The sequence below is a fragment of the Mesoplodon mirus genome, assembly GCF_964341445.2.
Source record: "Mesoplodon mirus genome assembly, chromosome: 9".
NCBI classification, from domain to species: domain Eukaryota; kingdom Metazoa; phylum Chordata; class Mammalia; order Artiodactyla; family Ziphiidae; genus Mesoplodon; species Mesoplodon mirus.
The window spans coordinates 100732048-100756882 of NC_138985.1; the positions used below are offsets into that span (position 1 = coordinate 100732048).

The following is a 24835-nucleotide window of genomic DNA, read 5'->3' on the forward strand; positions in this document are numbered from 1 at the left end:
GGCCAAATAATTCCATGATGGAATCACCTCTTGGATGGAGGTGGAAGGAAATGTTTCTGACATGAAAAAGGACCATCTAATCAGCAGCCTAAGGAGTCAATCGACAGCTACACATCCCAGGGGCCAAGGAGGCAGGCCTCCAAGCAGTCTTTGGGAGCCCCTGCTCCCCTGAATCAGCCTAGGAGGTATCGCCCAAGATGGCCGACTACAAAAGCACCTCTACCTCCTTCCCTGTCATACAAGTCATCCCTGGGGAAAAGGGAGGAATCCGTCACTTTGGGCTCAGCCACTATTTAAACAGCTTTTGTGGAGCAAAGAATAAGACAAGCTATGGTTTGAGAGTCCTGGGACTCAGGCGAGCCAGCAGTAACCTAGTCCTCGACTTACGGACAGGTTGAGTTTCTAAGAAAGACAGTTGCACCTATTTCTGCAGAAAGGTATTTGCCAGCTTCCTTTGAAACACCAGTTCACCTATTTGGACAATGGTCCACCTCAACTCTCCTTTACCATCTTGGTCTCTCACCTATTTACCAAACAATAAACAAGTATTCTTTGGTTTGCCTTTCTGTGTATTTGTATCCCACATAAATTATATTTCAGACAGGTTTTGGATCTGGTCAAGGCTGGCAGGAAATAGTGGGAGAGGCAGGTGATTTACAAAGAGAGCGCCACCTAGAGACGAACCTCCTGAACTCCAGCCTGGACCCACCTAGGTCCCTGACTCTACTGTCAGCCACGTCTGAGTTTAGAAAAAAAGGGTTTATCTGAAAATATTTCCAACCACTTAAAACACAGGTGATCTCAGCATAGACCACTTAATCTTTTGCACTAACAGAGGGAAGCAGAGACCGATCATCTCGAACAGTGCCTGTGTGTCCTTTCCAGACTCTAATGCTCCCTGGAAGGTTAATCTTCCCAAATCCTATTTGATTTAGGCTGACAGTAAACACTTCGTCACCCCCTGAGTAAACCTGAGCCTCAGGAGAAGTTTAGACAAAAGGAGGAAGTGGGCTGAAACTGGTGTTTGACAATAGGGTGAAAATCAGAAAAACAAGAACAGACTATTTAAACGTGTTTCCTCCTCTAGTTCCCTCTCACCATCTGTAACATAATACAGTAAAAGCCCACAACTTTACTTTTTTCCCCACAACTTTAGAATCCTGATGAAAACAACTTTCAACACTCATTAACACACTAAAACTATAGTAAAAGACTCTTATTTTCAACTAATAAAACAACCACATTCAGAGCCTTAAAAGTCATTAACTACCACTTGACTCAGCACACACACCCCAAGCACGGTTTGCAGCACGTAAGATTTAACTGTGACCATTATGCCGGAATCAAGAAAGCCCCAAGGAAAAGCTGAGCTCTACAGTAGGAAGCATACCTGGGGTGGGCCAGTTCCTCACCACACCAGGTCCTTCAGGCCCTGGTAAATGCGGTGTTCTCTCTAAACCCCAACTTACATTTGCAGGGAACCCACATTCCTACCCACAGTGAGTGAATGGAAGTGGATGGTGCTTACCTGGGATTTCTGATGACTGGCTCTAAGAATAAACGGCTTAATCAGAAGCATCCACGGCACAGAAATCAAAGCCATAATAACAAAGAAGCTCTGGACTTCTTGCTGTAACACCAAAACAGTAAGAGCCTATCATTTCAAAGTGATTGCACAGCACATTTCATATGATACAAATGGTAAATATGTATCATTTCAGCTGCACTTTATTTGGAGTGATCTAAAGCATTTCAATGGACCCATTCACCCTCCCATCTTGGGCCATTTCCAGTGCAGAGAACTGTCAGTCTGGTGGTACGGGGTGTCCACTCATGGTGGACACTGGAGTCTCCCTCTCTTTATTCCTTACTCTCCAAGTGGTCCCGTATCATACACCCACACCATGTGGAGCCTGTCATTGGACAGAAGTGCTCATGAGCCACATCATAAGGGCAACTTCATTTGTCCCTCGTCCCCTTGACTCTGTTCCATGGGGACAGTCAGCCCTGGCCCTGGACAAAGAGAAGGCCTGGCACTGCACTGGTCACTCTGGAGTGACCAAAAGTCCTTGGGTCACTTTAAGTCGCAAACTGACTGTCTCCATCAGTAACCTTGTATTTCCAGTACTACTAAGCCCTCTTGCTCTCTCTTGCAAAAAAAATCATCCCCTACTCGCACAGACTCACTGTGGGTGAGTTACCTAACGGGTCCTGGGATGCCTGGGCTGAACTCTCTTTTGCTGTCTCTCTCTCTGTCACAGTTCACTTTGGAGTGAGGCGTCTATGGTCTTCATGCCCCGCTGAAGCCCAGGAGTTGTCCAATTTTATCATCCTGTCACATATTTCCTTTCACATCCTTACCCCCAACTCTTTTTCCTACCCTCCCGAGTCACTGGGTTTGAGGACTGACCCAGAGCTGCTATGGTCTGAAGAACCAGGACTCCTGGGAAGGCTTCATCAGAGCCATTGTAAAGGTGTAGAAATGGGGTGCTCAGAGTAAAAGGGAAAACGTTTCTTGAGCCCTCACATTTCTTTAACTGTTCTGGCCAAGCTCCCAGTGAGACAATTTATTATCATCCCAATTGTAAAAAGATTTACCCCGATAACAGTGGAAACATTTTATCTTCTCCATCTCCTACCCTCCTCCACTCTTTTTTTTTTAATAAATTTATTTTCTTTTATTTTATTTTTGGCTGAGTTGGGTCTTTGTTACTGGCCACGGGCTTTCTCTAGTTGTGGTGAGCGGGGGCTGCTCTTCATTGCGGTGTGCGGGCTTCTCATTGTGGTGGCTTCTCTTGTTGCAGAGCACAGGCTCTACACGTGCGGGCTTCAGTAGTTGTGGCACATGGGCTCTAGAGCGCAGACTCAGTAGTTGTGGTGCACAGGCTTCAGTAGTTGTGGCACGCAGGCTCAGTAGTTGTGGCTTGAGGGCTCTAGAGCGCAGGCTCAGTAGTTGTGATGCACGGGCTTAGTTGCTCCGCGGCATGTGGGATCTTCCCGGACCAGGACTCGAACCTGTGTCCCCTGAATTGGCAGGTGGATTCTTAACCACTGCGCCACCAGGGAAGCCCTCTCCTCCACTCTTAACTGCTCCCAAGTAGGGGGAGAACCACGGGAACACACACGGCACTTGCCAGTCCCAGGCCCCTGTCCTCAAAGCTACCTCGTTGCCATTTGCCCATTTAGATATCATGCTTTTTTCCCCTCACAATGTACAAAGCAACCAGAGATGTCTACTTATCTGTTGCTCTTCTTCTCTGATATTGAAACATGGCAGGAAGCAACCAGGGCAGTGTTTGTATTAGTAACTTACACTGTCTCTTCCAGCTGCATGACGGGAAGATGAGGTTATGGAAACTGCAAACTGTGTCTAGATAATCAATCTTCATTCCAGGGTGTGGAAACCAGCCAACTCCAAATAACATTTTTGAATGGAAAAAAGCTGGAAAAGCCATTCACTGTTCAATGTTCAGTGTACTAAGACAGGACTTTAGTCTTTAGGAAAAGAATCAGCACATGAACTATGTGGCGAATCTGAGTACCGTGCCTCAAAGAGAAGACTTGTTTGGGAAATCCAAGTGAACTTTCGTTTAGACTCCAGCATTGCATAAACGAACCTTCCAGATACATTCATTTAATGCCAGTAGTCTAGGGATGGATCCTACACCATCGATGTATAACAAACAGGTGCAACAATAGTAAGGTGGGATACAAGAGAGCTTTCAGAGCTATATGTCATCTCTGATTATTAGCTAAAATCATTCCTTACTTTTTCTTCTTCTTATTTGCTGCTTCCGTAGGGGAGGAGAACACAGCTAGGATTCAAACTCATGAGGACGTGTGGCTGTAACTGGGACCCAGGATGAGTGGTCACTGGCAGGTGCCATGTGCTCCGAAGGGCCACCTGGTATTGGGAAATCTAGCCCTAGAGCTTGATCCAGAGGAATTAGAACCTATATAAGTGGGTTCTCCCTTAGTGAAAATCTACCAGCAAACAATATGATCAGGTTATCACTGGGAGAGGCCAGAGGAAAAGAACTATTTGTGTTACCAAAAATTAGCCACTGAGATATTTTTATACCCACCTCTCATGGGACATTGATACATTTTTAAAATAAAATATTAAGTTGATTATGAGGCTGAAAGAAACAGAAGTCAGAATGGCAATAACATCCAACTGTTGGAAGGTATCATCCATAGAAGAAGAGCCCAAAGAAAAAAAAGAAAGAAAGCATCTCCAATTAGCCATGGAAGCTCATAGGACAGCATGAGTTTGGTTCAGTTTTCCAGAAACTCACTCCCCATGTGAACAGAGGGATTCTTCTTCTTGACTCTATTTCAATTTTCTTTCTTGTGAACCTTAACTACAGTTTACTTTTATAATAAAAGATTATTCATTTTTAAGGTGCTATTTAGAGCATTTACAGTTTCAAGCCAATCAATCTGAAGGATTATTGTTTTCTTTCTTCGCAGACAACGTACAAGCTAATTTTCAACCCCACAGCAATAATCCCTCCCATGTATTACCCAGATAGGAATGGCTGGAGCCACACCACAGCACTGCCCTCAGCACCCAGACGTTCATCCAATAAGACCTTCTGAATTTGAAGAACCTAACACATCGGGTGCTGAGATGGCTCAGCCTTGCAAATAATTACTCTCTGCAGTACCCAAGAGTAGGAGAGAGATTTAACATAATCAAGTGCGTAAAAGAAGAAAAAAGCCCCATAAATACCTGATGTTTGTATAGGGGTGCATTCGAAGGGTCATTATAGTTAAACAGGAACATGTTGATGAAGTGGATGAGGATGCTCGGCGCTCGCTGGGACACAGATACATCGAAGGAACACCATTTGAAAATGATCATGAAGACCAGGTATCCAAAAAGACACAGGATAAAAATCATCTCGGGGATGAACTGCAGAATGATGTTGAGAGTGTTTCTGAAGAATCTGAGGGGGGGAAACATACACACATACAAGACAGAACACTGAAGGAATACCAACAACTCACTATTCTCTCCAAATCACCAAATGTTCATTTCTTTGAACCCTGCATCCACTCCCCAGGCAAGCAGCAATCATGCATGGCTGGAGAAGATGAGAAAGAAAGGTGCTTTTGCACAAAAGGTTCAGAGAGAACCAGGGTCTAGAAGATAAAGTCTGAGGCAGAGGGCAGGCTCACATAGACAACTGATGATCTGGCCACAGCTTCCCATGCAGACCTAATTCATATCAACACAGTTAATGGTACAAGGATACAGAAGCATGGCTTGGCAGCTTTTCCCTCAAGGATGCCCTAGGACAGGGGTTGGTCAACAATGGCCCACAGGCCAAACTGAGCCCATCACCTAGTTGTGTACAGCTTTAACTGTTAACATCATTAAATGGTTGGGGGGGAAAAATCAAAAGAATATTTGATGACATGTGAAAATTATAGGAAATTCAAATTTCAGTTTTCATAAATAAAGTTCTATTGGAACACACTCACACTCGTTTGTTTACATATAGTCTGTGGCAGCATTCACACTACAACACCAGAATTGAGTAGCTGTGACACAGACCATCTGGCCTGCAAAGCCTAAAACATTTACTATCTGGCCCTTTACAGAGAAAGTTTGCCAACTTCTGCTCTAAGACATAGAGAGAGTCCCGCAAGACTCAGTTGGGGGACATCCAGTTAAAATGTCAGAAAAGGGCCCCAGACCCTTTGTCAATTGTAAGAGTTATTGGAGGGAAAAATGGAGATCCCATGATAAAGCAGGATTACTAGAGATAGTTGAGGCCAGCCTGACACACGATGTCAATCATAGTCCAGAAAGCACTTCCTGGTTTTCTCTCTCATTTAACTCTCACAGCACTTTCAGGCAGGCAGGAGTACCAAGGCGCTGTCATTCATTTACTCACTAAATAGTTCTTATTTTTTAAGTAGAATCATACATCTATTGGTTTTCTGATTGGAGGTCACCATGTGACTGGCTCTGGTCAATGAAATGGGAATGAAGGTGGCATGTGTCACTCCAGGTGGAAACTTAAGAGTCAGTGGGTAACTGACCACACTCTCCTGTCACAGCAACTGGCAGCTTCCAGGTAGTGGCAGCCCATCAGCTCTGGTCCCAGTGTGAGGATGAGATGAGCAGCGCCCCTGGTGGCCCACGATGACACGCATCACGGTCATAAACCACTGTGATTTGGGAGCTGTTTGTTACTGCACAATAATCGACCCGTTCTGACTCCTCTATTCCCATTCTACAGCAGAAAATGATCTCAGAGACGTTAAGCTACACATCTATGATCACACAGCTATAAAGAGTTAGAACCATCAGTCAAATCTCTGACTCGAAACTCTGTACCATTTCTTTGGCACTGTGCTGACCTCCTGGCAGATGGGTTTCAGCAATACCTACAAGCTGCCATGTCCACAAAAGTATCTCTAAATAGGCATATTTGAGGCTGTTTTCAAACATTCACAACTTTAGCACAAATATGCAAGTTTGAGAAGCTTTCTAGAGATCAATCTTAACAGAAAGAAAAGATGGGAGAACATTAACAGTCAAAGAAATGAGAGAGAGGCTGCTGTCAGCAGGAAGAAATTATACCAAATGGAATTCAGAATTTGAGGGCACTTATGTCCCCATTTGCCCACTGGTGGGAGTTAAGCCTGGATCTAGCACCAACGGAGGCCCTGCAGGCTGGGAGGACACATAGCACTGTGGCCTTGCAGTCTCTTTCTGAACCCTCAAATATTTCTGAGGTGAAAGGTGCACTCAGCTCAGGAGAAACAGAGGTGTCATTTCTGGCAAACCAGCTTGTCTGAGCTCAAGCCAAGAGACCGGGAAAAGCAGTCCCCATAGGAAGGAAACTTGCATGGAGGGGACACAGGAGCAAACTGGTGGCTCTGCCACTGCTCATCCCCGACATGGTCAGACCAATAGGCAGAAAGTTCATTGTGAAACTTACATGTGATTGAAAAGGCTGAGAATGACACCAAAAACCATCTGGACAATTCCCAGGATAACTGACATCTTCATCTTATAGGAGTTCAAGAATGTTAGCTTGTTTGAAGCCAAGTTCCAAACCTGGAAGGGAAACGTGACAAGAAAGACATGAGACCAGAGTCTAGAAGTTCTCCTAGAGTCAGGGGCTAGAGCTCGATTTCCCCTGAAAAAGTCGCTCTGGGAACCACATTTTCAAATTTCTGTCCAGTTCAGCACATGCATTTTAGTCTCAGAAAAAAAGAAAAGGACCAAACCCCTTATAAATGCAACTCTCATGACAAATGTGTTGGAACCAATAGCGCCATTAGTAAAACATTAAGTAACTGGAAGAAAAAAAAAAAAAAAACATGATTTTTCCCCTGTTCTAAATGAAAAGACATTCTGAAACATTATGGAGAGATCTCAAACTTGCCTGGGTTCCCACATTAATGGTGTAGATCTCTGGCCCATGAATTTAGCCAAGCCCCTCTTAATAATACCACCTTTTACTCTGAATTGCTATAGCGCTTTACATTACAAAGCATTTTCTCAGGCCCTTCTCAAGAAGTCACTCCTGTAGCCAGCATTTATTGGCACAGAGAGGGACGCGTGTACCTGTCCTGCCCACACAAGACGGGCACACAGAACAAGCACTCAGCGGCTGGGGGCTGCCATGGCCTCACCCTGGTTAATGGCCCCAGTCACTAACGCTTTCCTTCCCCACAGAATTCTCCAACACCAACCCCCATGCGAATGATTCAAGTCCTTGCTCCCACCTCTGACCCCTCTGGAACTTTAGGCATCTGGAGGGTTTGCTCCTCAGAACCAACAAAGCCACAGGGTCTTCTTTTCTTTCCTCCTAAACTACCTCCTCCTCCAAACTCCTCTGCTTCTGCGAAGGGGTCGACATCCACCTAGTGCAGCCTCAGTGCACAGTTACCTTCCCCGTCCCCATGCAGGAACCACCTCTCACTGATTCTGTCTCGACAATGTCCTGAGCGGCTGCCAGCTGAACAATCACTAAGGGGGCTGCTGGGAAGATGGGGGAAAGGGACTCCTATAACAGGTGCTCAGACCCCAGAGGCACCTCCACTACCCTCTCCATCTGCCCTGGCATTGAAGCTGCACCAGGCTTGCCCTCCACCCTCTGTTTTTTCCCTTTGCCCTCCTGGTTGGCCAGTCTCCACAGAATCACTCAACACAGTAAGGGCAGGGTTACCAGTACACCTTAGACCCAGCTTGGAAAAACTAAAAAAATATTCACGGTTAAGTACCAGGTACATACTAAGCTCTTTAAGTGTATTTATCTCATTTAATTCTAACAAAAACTCTATGAGATAGTTATAAGTATTCCCATTTTACAGATAAGGGCATTTATCAAAATCTCAGAGAGACTAAGTTACTTACACACCCAAGGAGAAATAATATAACAGCAAATGGAGCATTTACTCTGTTTACGCACCAGACTCTTCTGGGTGTTTTACCTATAAAATTCATTTACTCTTCTGAACAATTCTATGAGGGCTATTATACCCATTTTACAGATGAGGAAACACAGACCCAGAGATAATAATTTGCTCAAAATCACATAGCAAGTAAATAGAAAAGCCAAGATTTAAACGCAGCCTATCTGATTCTAAATCATGGGCTTGTAAGCATTGTGTAATGTTCATTTATTATAAAATATTTACAGACGCCTTTAGAAAGCCCCCTCAGCTCTGATGCCCGAATATTTTGTGCTCTGATTCACAAACAGATCCTCAACAGAGTTAATAAATGCAGCTGTAGAAATTTACATTATGTAAAAATCAAACCCTTCATTAATATATATAAGTGCTAATATAAACACAGAAATGTTCTATTAAAGAGATTATCTCTGGGCAATCAGATTGAAGGAAGAGGAAAGGTAAGAAAGGCAACTCTTTCTTTTTATTTAAAAAAAAATTTTTTAACATCTTTATTGGAGTATAATTGCTTTACAATGGTGTGTTAGTTTCTGCTTTATCTTTTTATTTTTTAATAATTTTTGTATTATATGGGTTTTTAATCATATATATTATTATTTTATAATGTTTAAAAAGACCAAAAATCTTCAAAAATCTAAATGTTACTAGGAAAAAATTAACTATTTTCAACACATCACCTTCCCTTTCACCCTCACATTTTTCTTTTCTTTTCTAACTAGTGGGCAGATGACAAAATTGCACACAGAGTAAAGACTGGACCACTCAATTCTGAATCGTGAAATTTGCTACCCTCCCTTTGTCCATGAGGACCAAAATTGGGTAGACGGGATTTGCTGATGCATTAGATGGGGGCTGTGGAGAGAAGAGACAGGACAGTAGGAGCAATGAGATTCAAAGGAAAGGAAGGTCAATCAGACCCTAAAAATCACTCCCCTCTGATACTCCTCCGCTGCCTGTTCGCTAATCATGAAATTCCTTGGACTGAAGATAAAGCCTTCCAGTCTACAAAAATAACAACTTGCATTTCTCTTTAGCACTTTGCAGCTTACAAACAGGACTTCAAGGACTTCGCCTCTTTTGATAAAACTTAGAATGCAAGTGCCCCTGGGTGGCAAGTATAAACCAATCCTGGGTGATGTTTGCTGTTTTTATGAGACAGGAGGTGGGCAGCAAGTGGGAGGAACAGGAAAACTGAAGAGGAGATGACCCACAAGACAGGAGAGACCAGAGAACCAACTTTAGGGCCAGTGCTATTACTCTCAACTGTCAGCCAGTAAAACTGTGGTCCCAAGTTCTCTTCCAAAAAAATGAGCGTACAGGAAACTTTTATGAACCCCATGTGCCAAGTTCAGTTCCAAACACTTGTGCTCATTTGGAGCACAAGACCGCCACCTGGTGGCAATATGGTGATAAGCCATCGTGTGAGGGGTTTTACCCAAATAGGGATGCGTCTTCTTGACATCTCTTTGTACCTGCAGGCTGGGCGAGGAAGCACCTTTGTTTGTTTGGCTCAAATCCAATTGAGGTAGATATAACAAACCATTAGAGTTAACACATTTTTTAAAACTTGTATAATTCTATGCAATAAAATAAAGCAAATATAAAAGCAAATCCACACTTTTCTAGGAAAAAGAGAGATGCTAATCACTGCAAGAAAACGCCAAAGTTGGGAACTTGGTTAGGATGCTAAATTGCTTATCTAATATGCATATTTTCCAAGCAACCAAGGGCCTTTTAAAGAAGCAACTGTAAACCACCAGGTGTATAACTGAGAAGAAAGAGGCAGATGTTTGGGAAGTTGCATGGAAAATGACCCAGGGGCTGGGTAAAGGGTGCAGGTAGGACATTTACTTGAATCCATTGCAGTGTGTCACAAAAACCTCCAGGACATGCTATTCTATGTCAGTACAAGTTGGTGGATTTGACAGGTTCTGGCACTTTCGTCCCCTCCACACAGAGATCTCCTCAGCGAGACATTTTACAGAATAAATATTTAATCTCAGAAGACATTATTACCGGATCAATCCCAAAAGGGTATGGATTTCCAGAGTACACTCCCGGAACGGCTGGGTCCAGCTGTAAATATGGATTCGTTTCCATTACTTGTGTACTACAGAGGGAGAAAGGAAAAACAAAACAAAACCAAGGATCAACTAGAGGTAGGAAAAATACTACAGTACCATCAGTCAGCCACTTGCGAGCCAATCAAAGCCTAACTGTTGGTGCAACTCACCAATTGGTTCATTCAATTATTCCACAAATGGGTATTGAACACCTACTATGTGCTGAGTATCACCCTAGGTACTGAGCTACAGATATTACCATCTGGCCCCCAAGGAGGTCACAGTCTGAGTTTCCAAAGGGCTCTCAGCCTGACTGGGTATAGTCAAGAAAAAGTTATACTACATCAGAAAAGAGGCAGGGGGCAAGGGTGACAGGAGTATAGAGAAAATAAAACCCAGCCCTGGGACCAGGCTGGGAAATCTCCCCTGGGAGCACGAGAACTGATCCTGGAGGAGTGAACTGGCTTTCACACGTGGTCCCTGACCTCTGGGAAACTCAGCCCCTAAAAGCTGTGGTCCATTAACTGCCTTTAAATCTGTGTCCCATTCTCACCCAGAAGCACAAATGTCAATGGGCAGGAATTTCTTACCATCTGTGCAAACCTGAAGGGGTTAAGAACATTAGGGCTTAATTTTTCTTTTTTTAAGAGCACACATCTATGGAGGGGCCCAAGGATGAGTATTTGAAAGGATGAAGAACAGAATGTTGGCAACGTGGAGAGGCTACCAAGAAATACACTCCCTCCCTCCTGCAGCTGGGCTGTGGTGGGTATTTGGTAGCACAGGGGAAATGAGGAAGCCTGACTATGCTGACCAGGCCCTCAGAGACAGTGTAAACTGCTAGCCCTGACCAGCCATCTCAGACCTAGACTCCGGTCCTAACAGCACGCCTCAGTGCAAATGGTTGGATCTAATGATCAGAGATGTGTTTGTGTGTCAACAAAGAAAAAAGAGGGAACTGGCCTGGCGCCCACAGCTAAGCCATGGTATCTGTTTCACAGAACAACATCAGACAAGGCCACCCTGTGACCATCATGGATCAAGACAAAAACAAGACCATTCCACAATCATATCTGATATCAAAATACGGACAGTTCAAAATAAGGATGTTGTCCAAACCACAAAAATGACCAACATTCCCCTTATCCTCCCAGAGGCCAAATCCTCTAAGCCCTTCTAACACCCTCTTACTGAGATGCTCACCATCCCCAGAGGGCACCATCTCCCTCACTGAGTCAATCAACCCAATTTTGGTGACAACACACGTGATTCTTGTGGTCTGTGGCTGAAGGATGGTGTGACAATGTCTCTAGCCCACTGTCAGGGAAAGCAGGCCCAAGACCTAGCTTGTGGCCAGTGACAAAATCAGCCCGCTGGGCCCTCTGCCGCTCTGATGGATGCCTACGATTTCCTTTCGCCTCCCTGCTGAAGAGGGTGTGCTTCATACCATCCATGCTTGGGCGTGGGGCTGAGCTTGGGGTCTCTCCGACTAGGCTTGGCCTCCACAGCCTGGAACTGGGGCCAGGGTAATTTACATGCACACAAAAGAACAATATTCCAACCCATGTTTGCAGAGTAAGCCAGTTGACTCGGACTTTTCCCAGTCACACTACAGGGCAAATTAAATTTTGTGTAAATAGTTTGCTGAAGTTATGCTGATTTAACACGTTTCGGGATCCATCACTGTGCTTATGAGTTTAAAGCTGAAGAGCAAAACTCAGCAATTTCTCTCCAAATGTTATGACAGTTTTGTTCTTCTAGGCATCTCTTCAGGATACTAATTGCAAAGAAAAAACAAACAAAACCCCATAGACATAGCCATCTGTAATTGTAGCCCTGCAAAATGTTTTCTTCTTCATTTTTATTTACTTTATTGTTCAACATTCCTGTCCTCTCCTACAGGGCACTTGGACCCAGCAAAGGGACTAAAAGGAGAGGCACGGAGCCTCTGTGACACACCCACCTGTACTACGATAGCCCCTGAGCCCCGCTGGGCCCTCAGTCAGCACCAAGCCCCCAAACGCACTTAGGAACATTCACGTCGAAAGGAACCCTGCGTTGAATCTTTCCTAACTGAGAAATCCTCAGATGAGACGGATGGTATATTCTCTCCCCCCACTTACGATGTGTGGTGCAGATTTTGGTGAGCAGATAAGACCCCTGACGTGCCTTAAATAGAAAGTCCTACCATGCTTGAGAGAGAAAAGATGGAAGCAAGGTTGCAGATACGGTTACACACCTCCGCCTCCCCTTTCTCGCGGTGCTCTCCTGTCACACTTCCCACTGGACGTTCCAGAAGAGACAGAGAAACCTGAAGCTGCCCTGAAGCAGGTGAGTGGGCAGACGTGAGGGAACATCACCTGGGACTTTTAGGCCTCGCAAGGAACCCGGAAACCACTGTGGTTGTCTCGAGTGTGTGATGCAGGCAGCCGAAGGTGCCCCAAAGATCCCAAGGGAGCCAACATTCTCTCTCGAAGCCCCTGCCCCCTCCACTGCCCTCCTCTTCTCCCCCAATTCATCACACTGACCCGCCCCTCAGACTCGAAAATCCTTCTCCCTCCCCATAAAGGTCTCCATTCCGAAGCGCTGACTCCATCCTGATGACTGTGTGTCTGACACACTGCATAATAACTGGGGATGCCTGCGGAAGCTGTGGTGGGTGGGGACGCAGAGAGCTTCCAGGTCTCTCTCCTGCAGCCCAAACTTCTCACCAGCCTGCACATCCTACCCTCTGCCTTCCTCACCCCGTCACCCACAAGTACAGGGAACAAGTACAGTAGCACAAAACTAACCGTCTCCTCCTTTGCTTTCAACATTCAGTCAAGCTGCTCTGAGCAGTCAAAAAAAAAAAATGCCCTTCTGGTGAGTCCGGGCTTTGAACATGGGAAACCAATCACTTATATATAGTTCAAACCTGCATCACTTTCTTAAAGCAAAGCCTTCTGTCCTAAGTATGTGGCTGCATAATTTCACTCTATCCCCGATTGCCTGCCAAGCAAGGTATGTTTCAAACGCCACCTCCTTCTCCCGGAAGCCTCACCTCCACGACTGCTACTCGGATGCCCAGTTTATACCTGCCCCACCGTTGTTTTCGCAACAGTGCCTGGCACATGGGATGCACTCCAGGATACCTACTTAATTCAGCTGAAGTTTTAAAAACTCTTTCCATGCATTACAGTTACTAGCGCAGTTACTGAGGAAGTGGTACAAGGTCTCACACTCAATAGACAAAACCAAATTATTTGTTGAAGTGGTGGGTGCACCTCTGAGCAGAGCCAGGCGTAGAATCCCCCGGCCACAAGAACTGTCACTGAGGCCACCTGGATGGCCACTGAGTGACCCAGCTCTGTCCCAACTTACTTCCATGTGCCATTTCTGAACATGGGTTGGACGCTCCAAGAAGAGCCGAAGATGTTGAAAGACTTGGAGAAGCAGTCGTTGTAAATCAAGCCCGTGTAGATGGAGAAGATGCCCATGAGGAGGATCAGGTAGCGTCCGTGGAAGAAGGTGTTCCAAATCTGACCCCAGGGAGACAGAGGACGATTGTCAGTGGGCTCTGAACCAGACCCCGGGGACGTGTGTTACAGGATGCCTCCAGCACCACTGGGACAGCCACTGCAAGGCACACGGGCATCCCACCCAGAGGGGCCATGTGACCAGGCAGGCATCAAAGTGATCCAAACAGACAGGGCACACACATCCTGATTTTCCTGAGCTTCTACGGGTGATTCAGAAAAGTCCTAGAATGGTAGCTGTTACTGTGGAAACAAAGCACTATAAGCCTCATACTCTTTAATTCAGCCTTGGTTAGAAAACGTAACTGAAGAAGCAGCTGAGGCCTCCCTTATAAAGGAAGGGACTTGAAAGTGGGTGGCAGCTGCCTCAAGTGCTTCTGGGACCTGCCTCCTATGCTGCTAAGTTTTACAGCAAGTGAAGTCTACACTCATCTGGGGTCTTGTTATAACAGTGAGTCTCTGTCTAAGCACATCCACCAAGAAGAGTAAAGCGTTTTCTGTAGGACAGGATGATGTGTATCAGCCGTTCTCAGAACTGCTGAAGTGTCCATTTGAGACTTTAAATATTTATTATAGGAAAGCACAGCTGTTAAGATGCTTGTCATGGAAAACTCTACTGGTCACAGGTTGATTCTCCCACTAACGCTGCTTATGACTGACTTGCTATGACATCATTGAACTAGCTCAACTTAAGTCAACTTGTATTAAAGATTGCAGATATTCTTAAAATTCAGAACAGAATGAAAAGCATGTTTCCGGTTTATAAAATGTATTACAGTGGACATAAAGTGACGTTAGCCGATTAACTTTGAAACAATGCGGGCTTGAATTGTCTTAATCTTCACAACGCCGTGCAGGGATTTCACAGAAAATGTGGAAACTTCAAGTGTGCAAGTGAAGACCCAATATTCAGGATTTCTCAGCAGTTCATAAGAATGCTGATCATGGGCTGATTGTAGAAGGGCTCTGCCATAAAAAAATATTTGTGATATTTTGAGTGAAAAAAAAGGAAGCTACAAATTAATATGCACTATTTCACCCCAATTTTAGAAAATTATATACCTGTGTATAAGCACAGAAAAAAAAACATTAATTGTGATTTTCTCTAGGTAGTGAGATTATTGTATTTTCCCAATTTTTGTAGTGAACATATATTGCTTTTATAATCAAAGAAAAAAATCAATGTTAAGAAAAAAGAGTAAAGGAAAAAATCAATGCCTTGTCAAGTAATGTACAAAAACCAAAGATGCTACTGCACCAAACCATCCAAAGGATTTACCTTTGTCCAGGAGTTTTTATGTTGAACTCTGGTCCTTTTTTACTTTCCATCTTTCTCTTACTTTTTATAACAACATGTTATTTCCATGGTGAAAACAATATACACATTTTTAATATTCTACTTATAACCTCCAAGAAATGAGGAGAGACATTTGATGAACACTCACCTCATTGGTGGTCTTCTGGGACAGCAAGCTTCTCTCATTAAGGACCATCCAAAGGGCTGCCAGTAGCATCACAATTCCGTGACCACAGTCTCCAAACATCACAGCGAACAGGAAGGGGAAAGTGATGATGGTGTAGGGAGCTGTAGAGGTGAGATCCACAACAGCCTGAGTCCTCCCAACATTCTTTGGGCCCCACATCAAAGATTTCTCTACTATGCTCCACAATCTACAAGCTGGTTCCTTGTGTCTTTCTGATTCTGTCTTCCCTCACCATCCCCACCCCGACACTCACTTACCTCCCCCATATATTAACTCATCAATGAGTAAGTATTATTATTCCCCAGTTTACAGATGAGCTGAGTTTTGGAGCAGCTAAGTGACTCTCCCCATGATCACAAAGCTTAATGGGACTTAAAACCAGTTTCCTATCTCTAAGTGCTTTCTATACTCTTTCTACCACCACCTTTTGTCTGTTTCTCCATTCCATGCACCACACACCTCCAGCAGTTACTCACAGGACCCTCAACCTTCCGGGGCCCCTACAGTATGGGTCACAAATTATATTGGGACTCAGGCTGGAGAAGAACAGCACCATAAACTGCTTGGCTTAAGGACATCTGGTCTATTTTACAAATCCCCTTTATTTTACAAATCAACTTAGTGACACAGCTTGTGACTCCAGTCTTCTGACTACAAGTCCTGTCTACGTCCATCTCCATCTCTCCCACACAACACCCATGGGTCTGTGCAGATGCCTACAGATGACCCTCATTGAATCAGTAAGGAAACAAGAACTGAATTTGGCTGCCTGATACATCTATGGTTTAAGGGAGAACAGGTGAAATCTTGATAAAGAGCAAATCTTTCACTAATCACCATTTGCAAAAGACAATGCAGGGCATTAGGAAGCCAAAGAAGATTTTAGGAATGTCACAGTTCAAAGTGATTAACTGCCAAGGCCACCGTAGGGGTAAATCTTACCCAGTTTTCATTTTCAAGCTGCCTAGTTGCGCAACACATCGGTCCCTTTACCTGGGTTCATCTCCCGGTAACTGCCTACACCATATGCATCTACAATATTCTGGAAGCCAGCTGTGAATTTATTGGTCCTGTTAAATGTGGGAGGAGCTGTTTTAGATTGCACTGCTGTCATGATGGGGACCATGGAGGAGCCACTTAGTTCCTGCAAAAAGAACATATAAGAAGATGTAAGGAAGAGAGCCATAGGCTAGGTGTCAGCAGGTGCATCACAGTCCACCTCCTGCCATCCCTTACTGGGTGAACTTGGGACAATTTTCTGACCTCTCTGAGACTCATGAACTCATCTGTAAAGTTAGTACTTATCTAATTTCTCTTACAGGAGAGTTGTCGAGAGAGTAGAGTTCCTCCTGATTCTCTGGCAATTTCCATTCTCCTGCTCCTGCAAATGTTGTGCACAGTTCTGAGCCCTCCACTCTTCCTTCCTTCCTTCCCACTTACTCTCTCAAGAGTTCATTCACTTTCCTAATTCTGTGCCTATATTCCCAATGGCCCTGACCCTCTCCGAAATTTCAATTCTCTTTTAATTGCCTGCCTAGGCTTTCAAACACTCATGTCTCAGCAACCCCCCAAAAATCCAGGAGCCTAAAACTGAACTCACCAACTTGTCCCAAAGCCAGGTCCTCCCCTGACCTCTCAGTAATCTCCAATCTCCAGATTCCAGAAACTTTGGAATCATGAGACTTGTCCCTTCTCTTGATTCAATTAATCACCAAATCTTGCTAATCGTCCCCTTTAAGTCCCTCCTCTTCCCATTCCCACAGCCACCAGCCTGGCCCCGAGCCTCACCATCGGACTCCAGTCTCTTTCCCTTCCATTTAGTGCCTACTCCAGACTGCGTAATCCTTCTTTTAATAAAACAAAATAAACAAAAAGCACTACTTTAGTCATGTTACCCTCCTACTCAAAAATCTTCAAAGGCTTCCTATTACCTAAAGAATGAAATCAAATCTCTTTGGTCTCATAATCCAGACTTCTTTACAACACTGATTTAATCCTCTATTCACACCTTCACCCGCACTACTTCTCCATGGAAATCAGCCAACTCCATACTAGGCTTCTCTCTTCTTCCCTTCTCCAAGTATTAACAATTCTCCAGCTCACCCCCCAGGAACCTTCTGGTCACTCCAAACTCCAGCAGTGCTTTTACCACCTGAACACTCAGTACAACTTAGCACCAACCAAATGAGTGCTCAGCCATCCTCCTAACAACTCAATGACGCAGGCATCACCACAAGCCTCACTTTACAGATGAGGAAACTAAGGTGCCGAGAGATTAAGTAACTTCCCCAAGGTCACACAGCAAGTCGAGGAGATCCTCACTCCATTTTTATACGCCTTTTCGTACGTGTGATTATGATCTCCTTGAGGGCAAGGACTGTGGCTTCCTCCTTTTTTCTAAACATGCCCTCCAGGAGCTGACACCATGCCTGCCATGGAGTAAGTATCTTTTGCTTATGTGATGATGATAATGATAGCCACCCCCTTCCACTTCTCTCCTCACCTCCTACCCACACAGGTCCTCCACTCTGACCTCGCGAAGTAATCATCTCAGAGGACTGGAGATGCTGTAGAAATGGTCCCAAGTAGCCCTGTAGGAGTCTGGCCCCTTCACGATGACAGGATGTCACTGTTGGGTGCAGACCGCTGCGTTAGGGCAGCCCTCTCCCACAGCCCGGCTGTCTGCCCCACACGGCAGTGACATGTTTCTAAAACCCAAACGGGACCATGTCGCTCCGGCACAGGAAGACACACCACTAGAGAGTCCGTCCACCAGCACCTGCCCTGCAGTCTCTCCCCGACCGTACTCGAAGCCTTTCAACTTGCTGCGCCCCAGCTCCAACCACTGGCCGCCCCACCTCCCTCCACCTGCCCACCGACCGCCCTTCCATGGCTCAGCCCGTGCACTCCTCCGGGAAGCAGCTGCCCCTCCCAGTCGGGGTGAAACGCTCTGTGTAAGTGCCCCGTTTGGGTAGTTACTGGACCACAATGTGGGGACATTCAAATCCTACCTCCTGGCTACAGGACCGGGGTCAAGTTACTTCCACTCTCTGTGCCTCGGTTTCCTCGTCTGTACAGAGGGGATAAAGATAGCTCCTATCTCCTCATCCAACCCGACCTCCAGGTTGGGTCCCTTCAGACCCTTCACCGAAAGCTCTTCCTCCCACCCTGCCTCGTCTTCCCATGACGTGCAGGAAAGTCTGCTCCAGTGCCAGCTGCTCAGAGGGGCCTTCTCCCCAACAGCCCTAGCACAGTATTAGAAATGCCTAAAGCTTCAGGGCCCCAAAGGCCGAGCCATGCATTCCTCTGCTTCCACCAGCTATGCCACCCACTTAACAGGGAAGGCTCTCCACCTAGCCCGTTCTCCCAGCAGCCAGACCAACGGCACACTGCCCAGGCTTCAACCTGATGAGTTTCACCTCCCTGCCGCCCCAGAAAATCATTCAAACAAGCTAATAATCACATTCTCCCATGGAAACAGGGGTCCCCCTATCCTCCTGTCACTGTAAAGCCTGCCTCCCCTATAGCTCCTGCTGATTCATTCTGCTCCCAAGTGCAGGTCCCAAGTGCAACCTCCATGTGGCCCTGTGTGACGTGCAGTGTCCTCCCCTGGGCTGTGAGTATATGTGACTAATAAACTGTGGCCAACCTCACCTGTCCAGTATCAGGCGTCGTGTGTTTGGCCACCTTGCGATATTTAGGGCAGAGGGTCCCTTCTTCACCAATGGGGTGAATAGGTGATCGGACAGGCCTCTTACTCCCCACACCCTTTCTTTTCCCTCTGCTTTACTTCCCGTTCACCATGCATCACTGCCTGAAATCACATTAGTTAGGGACAAGCCTGCTGTCTATCTCCCTTTCGAGAAAGTCTATCAGAGCAGGGCTTTGTTCTGCCAGCACAGCCCTAGATCAGTTCCTGGGGCACAGTGAACACCTAGAGGGATGACTCAAGAGCGTGGTGAGAGTTACAAAAGGTGCACTGAGTGCCCAGCACAGCGGCTGGCACAAGGGAGCAATCCACCCGCTGCGTTCTGGCTGTTATTGCAGGTGCCTGGTTATTTGTCTTTCCAGCTAGACAAAGGTGTTATCTACAGGTATAACTAGCAGAGTGACAGTACATCAGTGCCCAGTACACACTCGCTAAGATCAAAGAAATGTTGTATGTTTATCAAACGCTGAGAAGAGCGGGAGTTTCTGACATGCGCCCACGCCCTGGGTAAGGACCGAAGGCGCAAAGATAAAGGAGACAATCCCACCAGGTGAGGTTCGCTTGACTTAGGAGGCTGACAAGCTGAGTGCCCGGCAGAGAGGCTGCTCAGGCTGGACGTTGCCACCCGCCTCCTGCTCCGCGCACCACGCACCATGCCTTGCTCCAGTGCCCTCCTGATGCGCGCAGCGTCTGCCACCGGGAACCAGATCTCAGCGATGATGCACTGCTGGGTGACGTCGATGTTGCACATGTTCAGAATGTGGTAAACGGCCTTCATCTTGTGCACTTTGATGACCCAGGAGTGCCAGTTGGCAGCTGCTTCTTGCAGGAGGTGCTGACGGTGAGACTCTGTCTGTGTTATGACCTGGGCAAAAAATACCAACAGCAAAACAAGGGGCACTAATGGAGATGCCGGACAGTGTGGCAACAATGGAGGCTCATCGGCCATGGAGGCGTCCTCTGCTCCTGGCCCCTCTTCTGGCCTGCAGCTCTCACCCGGCCTTTAACTCTCACGAGCAGTTTATGTCCCCCACTAGAGGGTAAAACCCTCAGGCACGGACTATATCTTCCTTTTCTTCTAAATTCCTTATAGTACTATTGCGATGTATTGAATTGTGTCCTTCCCAGAAGATATGCTGAAGTACTAACCCCTGGTAACTGTGAATGTGATCTTATTTGGAAATGGGGTCTTTGCAGATATAATCGAGTTAAAATGAGATCATAAGATGAGGAGTAGGGTGGGCGCTATTCCAGTATGACTGGTGTTTTTATAAGAAATTTGGACATGGAGGCTCACAGGGAAGATATGTGTGATGCAGGCAGAGACCAGAGTGATGCATCTACAAAGCAAGGACCATCAAGGACTGCTGACAACCGCCAGAGGCTAGGAAGATGCCTTAGTCAACTCGGGCAGCTATAATGAAATACCATAGACTGGGTGCCTTATGAACAACAGAAAGTTTTCACAGTTCTGGAAGCTGGAAGTCTGAGATCAGAATGCCAGCACGGTTGGGTGAAGGCCCTCTTCTGGGTTGCAGACCTCAAATTCTAACTTCACATGGCAGAAGGGGCAAGCAAGCTCTCTGGGGTCTTTTTTAGAAGAACACTAATCCCATCCATGAGGACTCCACCCTCACCGAAGGTCCCACCTCCCAACACCATCACCTTGGGCATTAGGTTTTTGACATTCAAATTTTGGGGCAATACAAACACTCAAACCATAGGAGAACAGGCAAGGAAGGATCAGTTCCTAGTGCGTTCAGAGGAAGCCTGGCTCTGCTGACACCTTGATTTCAGACTTTTCACCTCAGAACTGTGAGAGAATAAGTTTCTGTTGTTTTAAGCCTCGCAGTTTGTGGTAACTTGTTATAGCAGCAATAGGAAACAAATACACCTATCAAAATGCCTTACATACATAACCTCTCCAATAAATGACAAATGAACTAATGAATGAAGGAATGAATAGGCAATTTGGCCCCCACAGAATTTATTGAGTGGAATTAGTTTTTGTTCTGGTGATACAACACAGAAACCCTCTTCAGTAACCTCTACGGGGCTGCTCAAGTCATCCGAAATATAAGTTTAGCATAACTTCCATTCTCCTCATGCAGTTTTCATAAAATCCAGCAGAGTATTTGGGGGGAAAGGACTTCAAGGGTAATTAATTGCTTCAGGGAACCACAGTCTCCCTGACAAGTGACAAAGAGGGAACAGAGAGGATTAGAACAATTAAACACAGCTTTTTCTGGGAAGATAAAGATGTTTGTTAGCCTAGGAGTTTCGAAAAACACACACACCTAATTTCTAAAGATACTCATTGAAGACCTAGAACTGTGCTGACCAATATAGCAGCCGCATTTTATACAAATAAAAATCCCGTCCCCCAGTTGCACTAGCCACGTTTCAAGTGCTCAGTGGTCACATGTGGTCCATGGCTATCGCACTGGACTTGCAGGTTATATAATATTTTCACCACCACAGAGAGTTCTATTGGACAGGGCTGATCTGGAATAGGCGATTTGATGTAGGCCCAGCTCCTTTCAGTGATTACTTGCAAAGCTTATTGAAGAAAATCATATGTGTTGAGAGCCATCCTAGGTGATGACAGATTCGACAAGAGGATATGAATTGGGGGCGTGTTCATATGTGAAACTAGACTCACTGTCTTGACAGAATTAATTGCTTGGCTCCCACAACTGGGCAATTCCGTGGGAAAAGAATCAGCAAGACTGGCTGGTCGACTTAATTGGCTAGTGAGTTATATCACAGATGCGGCCTAGGCCAGTCTGTCAATAAAAGGCTCCTTTTATCAGACTGGGGTGGGCACCTGCAGGTTGACCAGGGCTGTGGTTAATTCTAAGCCCAGGCAAAGCATCACTGACATGCAGAATCATCACCGTGAGCTTAGTGAACACTGTTTCCTAATTATGAAGCCTTCTGCCACAACAGCCAGAAGAGCATAGCAGACATTCCAGCCAGCCTTGGAGCAAGGGCCCTGGGAGACAGGACTTATAAGGAAATGGCAGATGTGGCCCATCGGCAGCCCCCACTCAGGTCACCAGCCCGAATGCCTCACTCACAGTGATTAAATCTTCCAGCCTCATGTTGACACCATCCAGCATCTCTCTGCGCTCTGACGCCGGCTCTGGGCAGGGGTATATGGTGGCTCGAAACCTGTGTTTCATACATTTCAAAGGACACACATGGGTTATTGCCAAGAAGCATTCTGCACATACTTTTCCGCTAACCCATCATTTGCCCACTTTGGTTAGATGACCGCCTTCCCCTAGGTTCTACGTATTGTATTCAATGTATTGCACACACCCTGACCTAATGCTGACCCAAATTGCTGATGAAAAGAGCCCTTGATAGCCACTTACCCATCACAAATCTTCTTGATTTTCTGCCTGAGCTGCTCTCCTTGATAAAATATGATGAATATATTCTTTTTAATTTCTTCTCTCTGGAAAATCAAAACAGTAAAAAATATATTTTTAGAAAATTTTAAAATTTTCTAAATTTAAAATTGGAAAACTTAAACTTCTCCCAGTTGATTCAAGTTCGTAACTCATGATGGTTGAGGGCAAGGCCACTGAGGCAGGCTGGGTGGGGCCCCCAGGAAGGCTGATACAGCCTTAAAGGGACCACCTTGCTGTTTGCTACACTATTTGGATCACAGCTGAGCCTTGTGTTCAGCTCTAAGCCCTGTGCTTAAGAGATGTGTTAAGAAAACATCCAGAAGAGAGGGACCAGGATATTGCAAGGTTTAAAATAAAAATAGCTGACCTAGCTCACCAGAGTTAGCTCATACACAACATTTACAACTCAGGGGGGAGTGGGTGTTTGATATTTAACAAAGGTAGAGCCAGGTCTAATGTTGGACTCACACACTCACTGTATGCCCGTAAGAACCCTGATTAAATGCAATTTAAAAGTCCAAGTTTGACATTTCACAAGAAAGGAAAAAATATGCATTTCACAAGAATATATGGAAATGTTCAACTTTTACTGTAAGCATAGAAATGTGCTGTTTTACTCTTATTTAGTTTGGGATGGGGGGTAAAGGCAAAATGAAACCCATTGTTGGAAAAGTGGTAACAAATGCAACGCACTCATCACACACCACTCAGGTATCATGTATCTTTGGAATCAGGTACAACCCCACTGAAAAGCCACTTGTCAGGACCTATCAAGGGTCATGAAAATGCTCACACCCTTTAAGCCAGCAATCCTATTTCCTGAATTCATACCATGGAAATAGTTCAAAATAAAAATCCACATGCATGAAGATGCTTATCATAGTGTCTATATTCTGGAGAAAAATTGGAAATAAAGTGTCTAATAATAGACAGTTAGTGTCACATCAACTCAATGGAAATATGAGGCACCAACTGAAAATAATATCAGAACGAACTGTCTCTTTGGTAGTTGCTCATGGGAGCAGGGAAGGAGTATTTCAGGATTTGGGGAACTGCCTGCTTTACATTATTTGAAGGAACAAAGGTTCCTTCAACCATGGAGTTCACCCCTAGTCCTTTGCTGAATCTCTCAGATCTTCTTGTCTCTTGATCCACCAGAACCAGGAATCCATTCTGATCTCATGCTATCTGTTCAGTGATCTTCAATGTCATCAGGCTAAAGTCATCTTACTTTGTAAAGACTCTCTCTACCACCACGACTATCCCATGTCAAAACATGATTGTGAAAAGTAATGATTCAATGTCGAATTTTAAAATAATATTTATAAATGGCACATAGTAATACAGGAGGGCATTTATATTATCTAAAATCAAGAGAAGGCCAAAAAAATGATTTCCATGTTACTACTACAACCATATTAAATTACACCTGCCTACGGCTATGGACTAGAGAGAAAGAGGACAAGAAAAAAATAAAGACATTAGAATGGTAATGCGTTTGTTTTTTTAAACAAGTGCTTTTTTCTTATTTTAAATTGTATGTGTTTTAACAATGAAGTTGTTTTCCATGAAATAAAACTTAAAATTACATTTTTTAGCCTCACTCTAGACAAGATTATGACTCTTTTAGAAATAAGCCCAGCTTCTTGGAATTAAAAAGTAAGTGGGGCTTCCCTGGTGGCGCAGTGGTTGAGAGTCCGCCTGCCGATGCAGAGGACACGGGTTCGTGCCCAGGTCCGGGAAGATCCCACATGCCGTGGAGCGGCTGGGCCCGTGAGCCATGGCCGCTGAGCCTGCGCATCCGGAGCCTGTGCTCCGCAACAGGAGAGGCCACAACAGTGAGAGGTCCGTGTACCACAAAAAAAAAAAAAGTAAGTGGATTTAAATACTAATTGGAAGGGTGGAGGAAGCATACCCTACAGAATTAGTAGCGATAACCGTGTGGCACTCAGTGAAGGGGACCCTCAAAATCTTCGTTCGAAGTGTGTGGCCCATTGACTTCCAGCAACTAACTGCAAGCTGATTAGAAATTCGGGCTCCCGGGCACCACCACCCACTGAATCAGAATCTGTCGATACATTGAACAAGATCTCATGCTCCCATGAACACTGGAGCTTGGGACGCACTGACCTAAATCAGTTCTCAGTGCTTTGTGATGAAGACACAGCTGCCATTCCACCTGACACTACTACAGCTAAGTTTC

At 45.3% G+C, this 24835-nt stretch overlaps 1 protein-coding gene across 1 annotated transcript in view; it reads right to left on the bottom strand.

The window, feature by feature from the left end:
- The window catches only part of ATP6V0A4 (ATPase H+ transporting V0 subunit a4), a gene marked incomplete at its 5' end in the record, with an annotated part of 47138 nt that overhangs the window by 10296 nt on the left and 12007 nt on the right, over positions 1-24835 (bottom strand). Inside the window, 10 exons of the mRNA XM_082632490.1 lie at positions 1529-1630; positions 4736-4952; positions 6960-7078; positions 10459-10552; positions 13866-14023; positions 15466-15605; positions 16498-16648; positions 19866-20078; positions 22294-22387; positions 22594-22676. Coding sequence (XP_082488616.1) covers positions 1529-1630; positions 4736-4952; positions 6960-7078; positions 10459-10552; positions 13866-14023; positions 15466-15605; positions 16498-16648; positions 19866-20078; positions 22294-22387; positions 22594-22676 — 1371 coding nt within the window. The remainder of the gene's footprint in view (positions 1-1528; positions 1631-4735; positions 4953-6959; positions 7079-10458; positions 10553-13865; positions 14024-15465; positions 15606-16497; positions 16649-19865; positions 20079-22293; positions 22388-22593; positions 22677-24835) is intronic.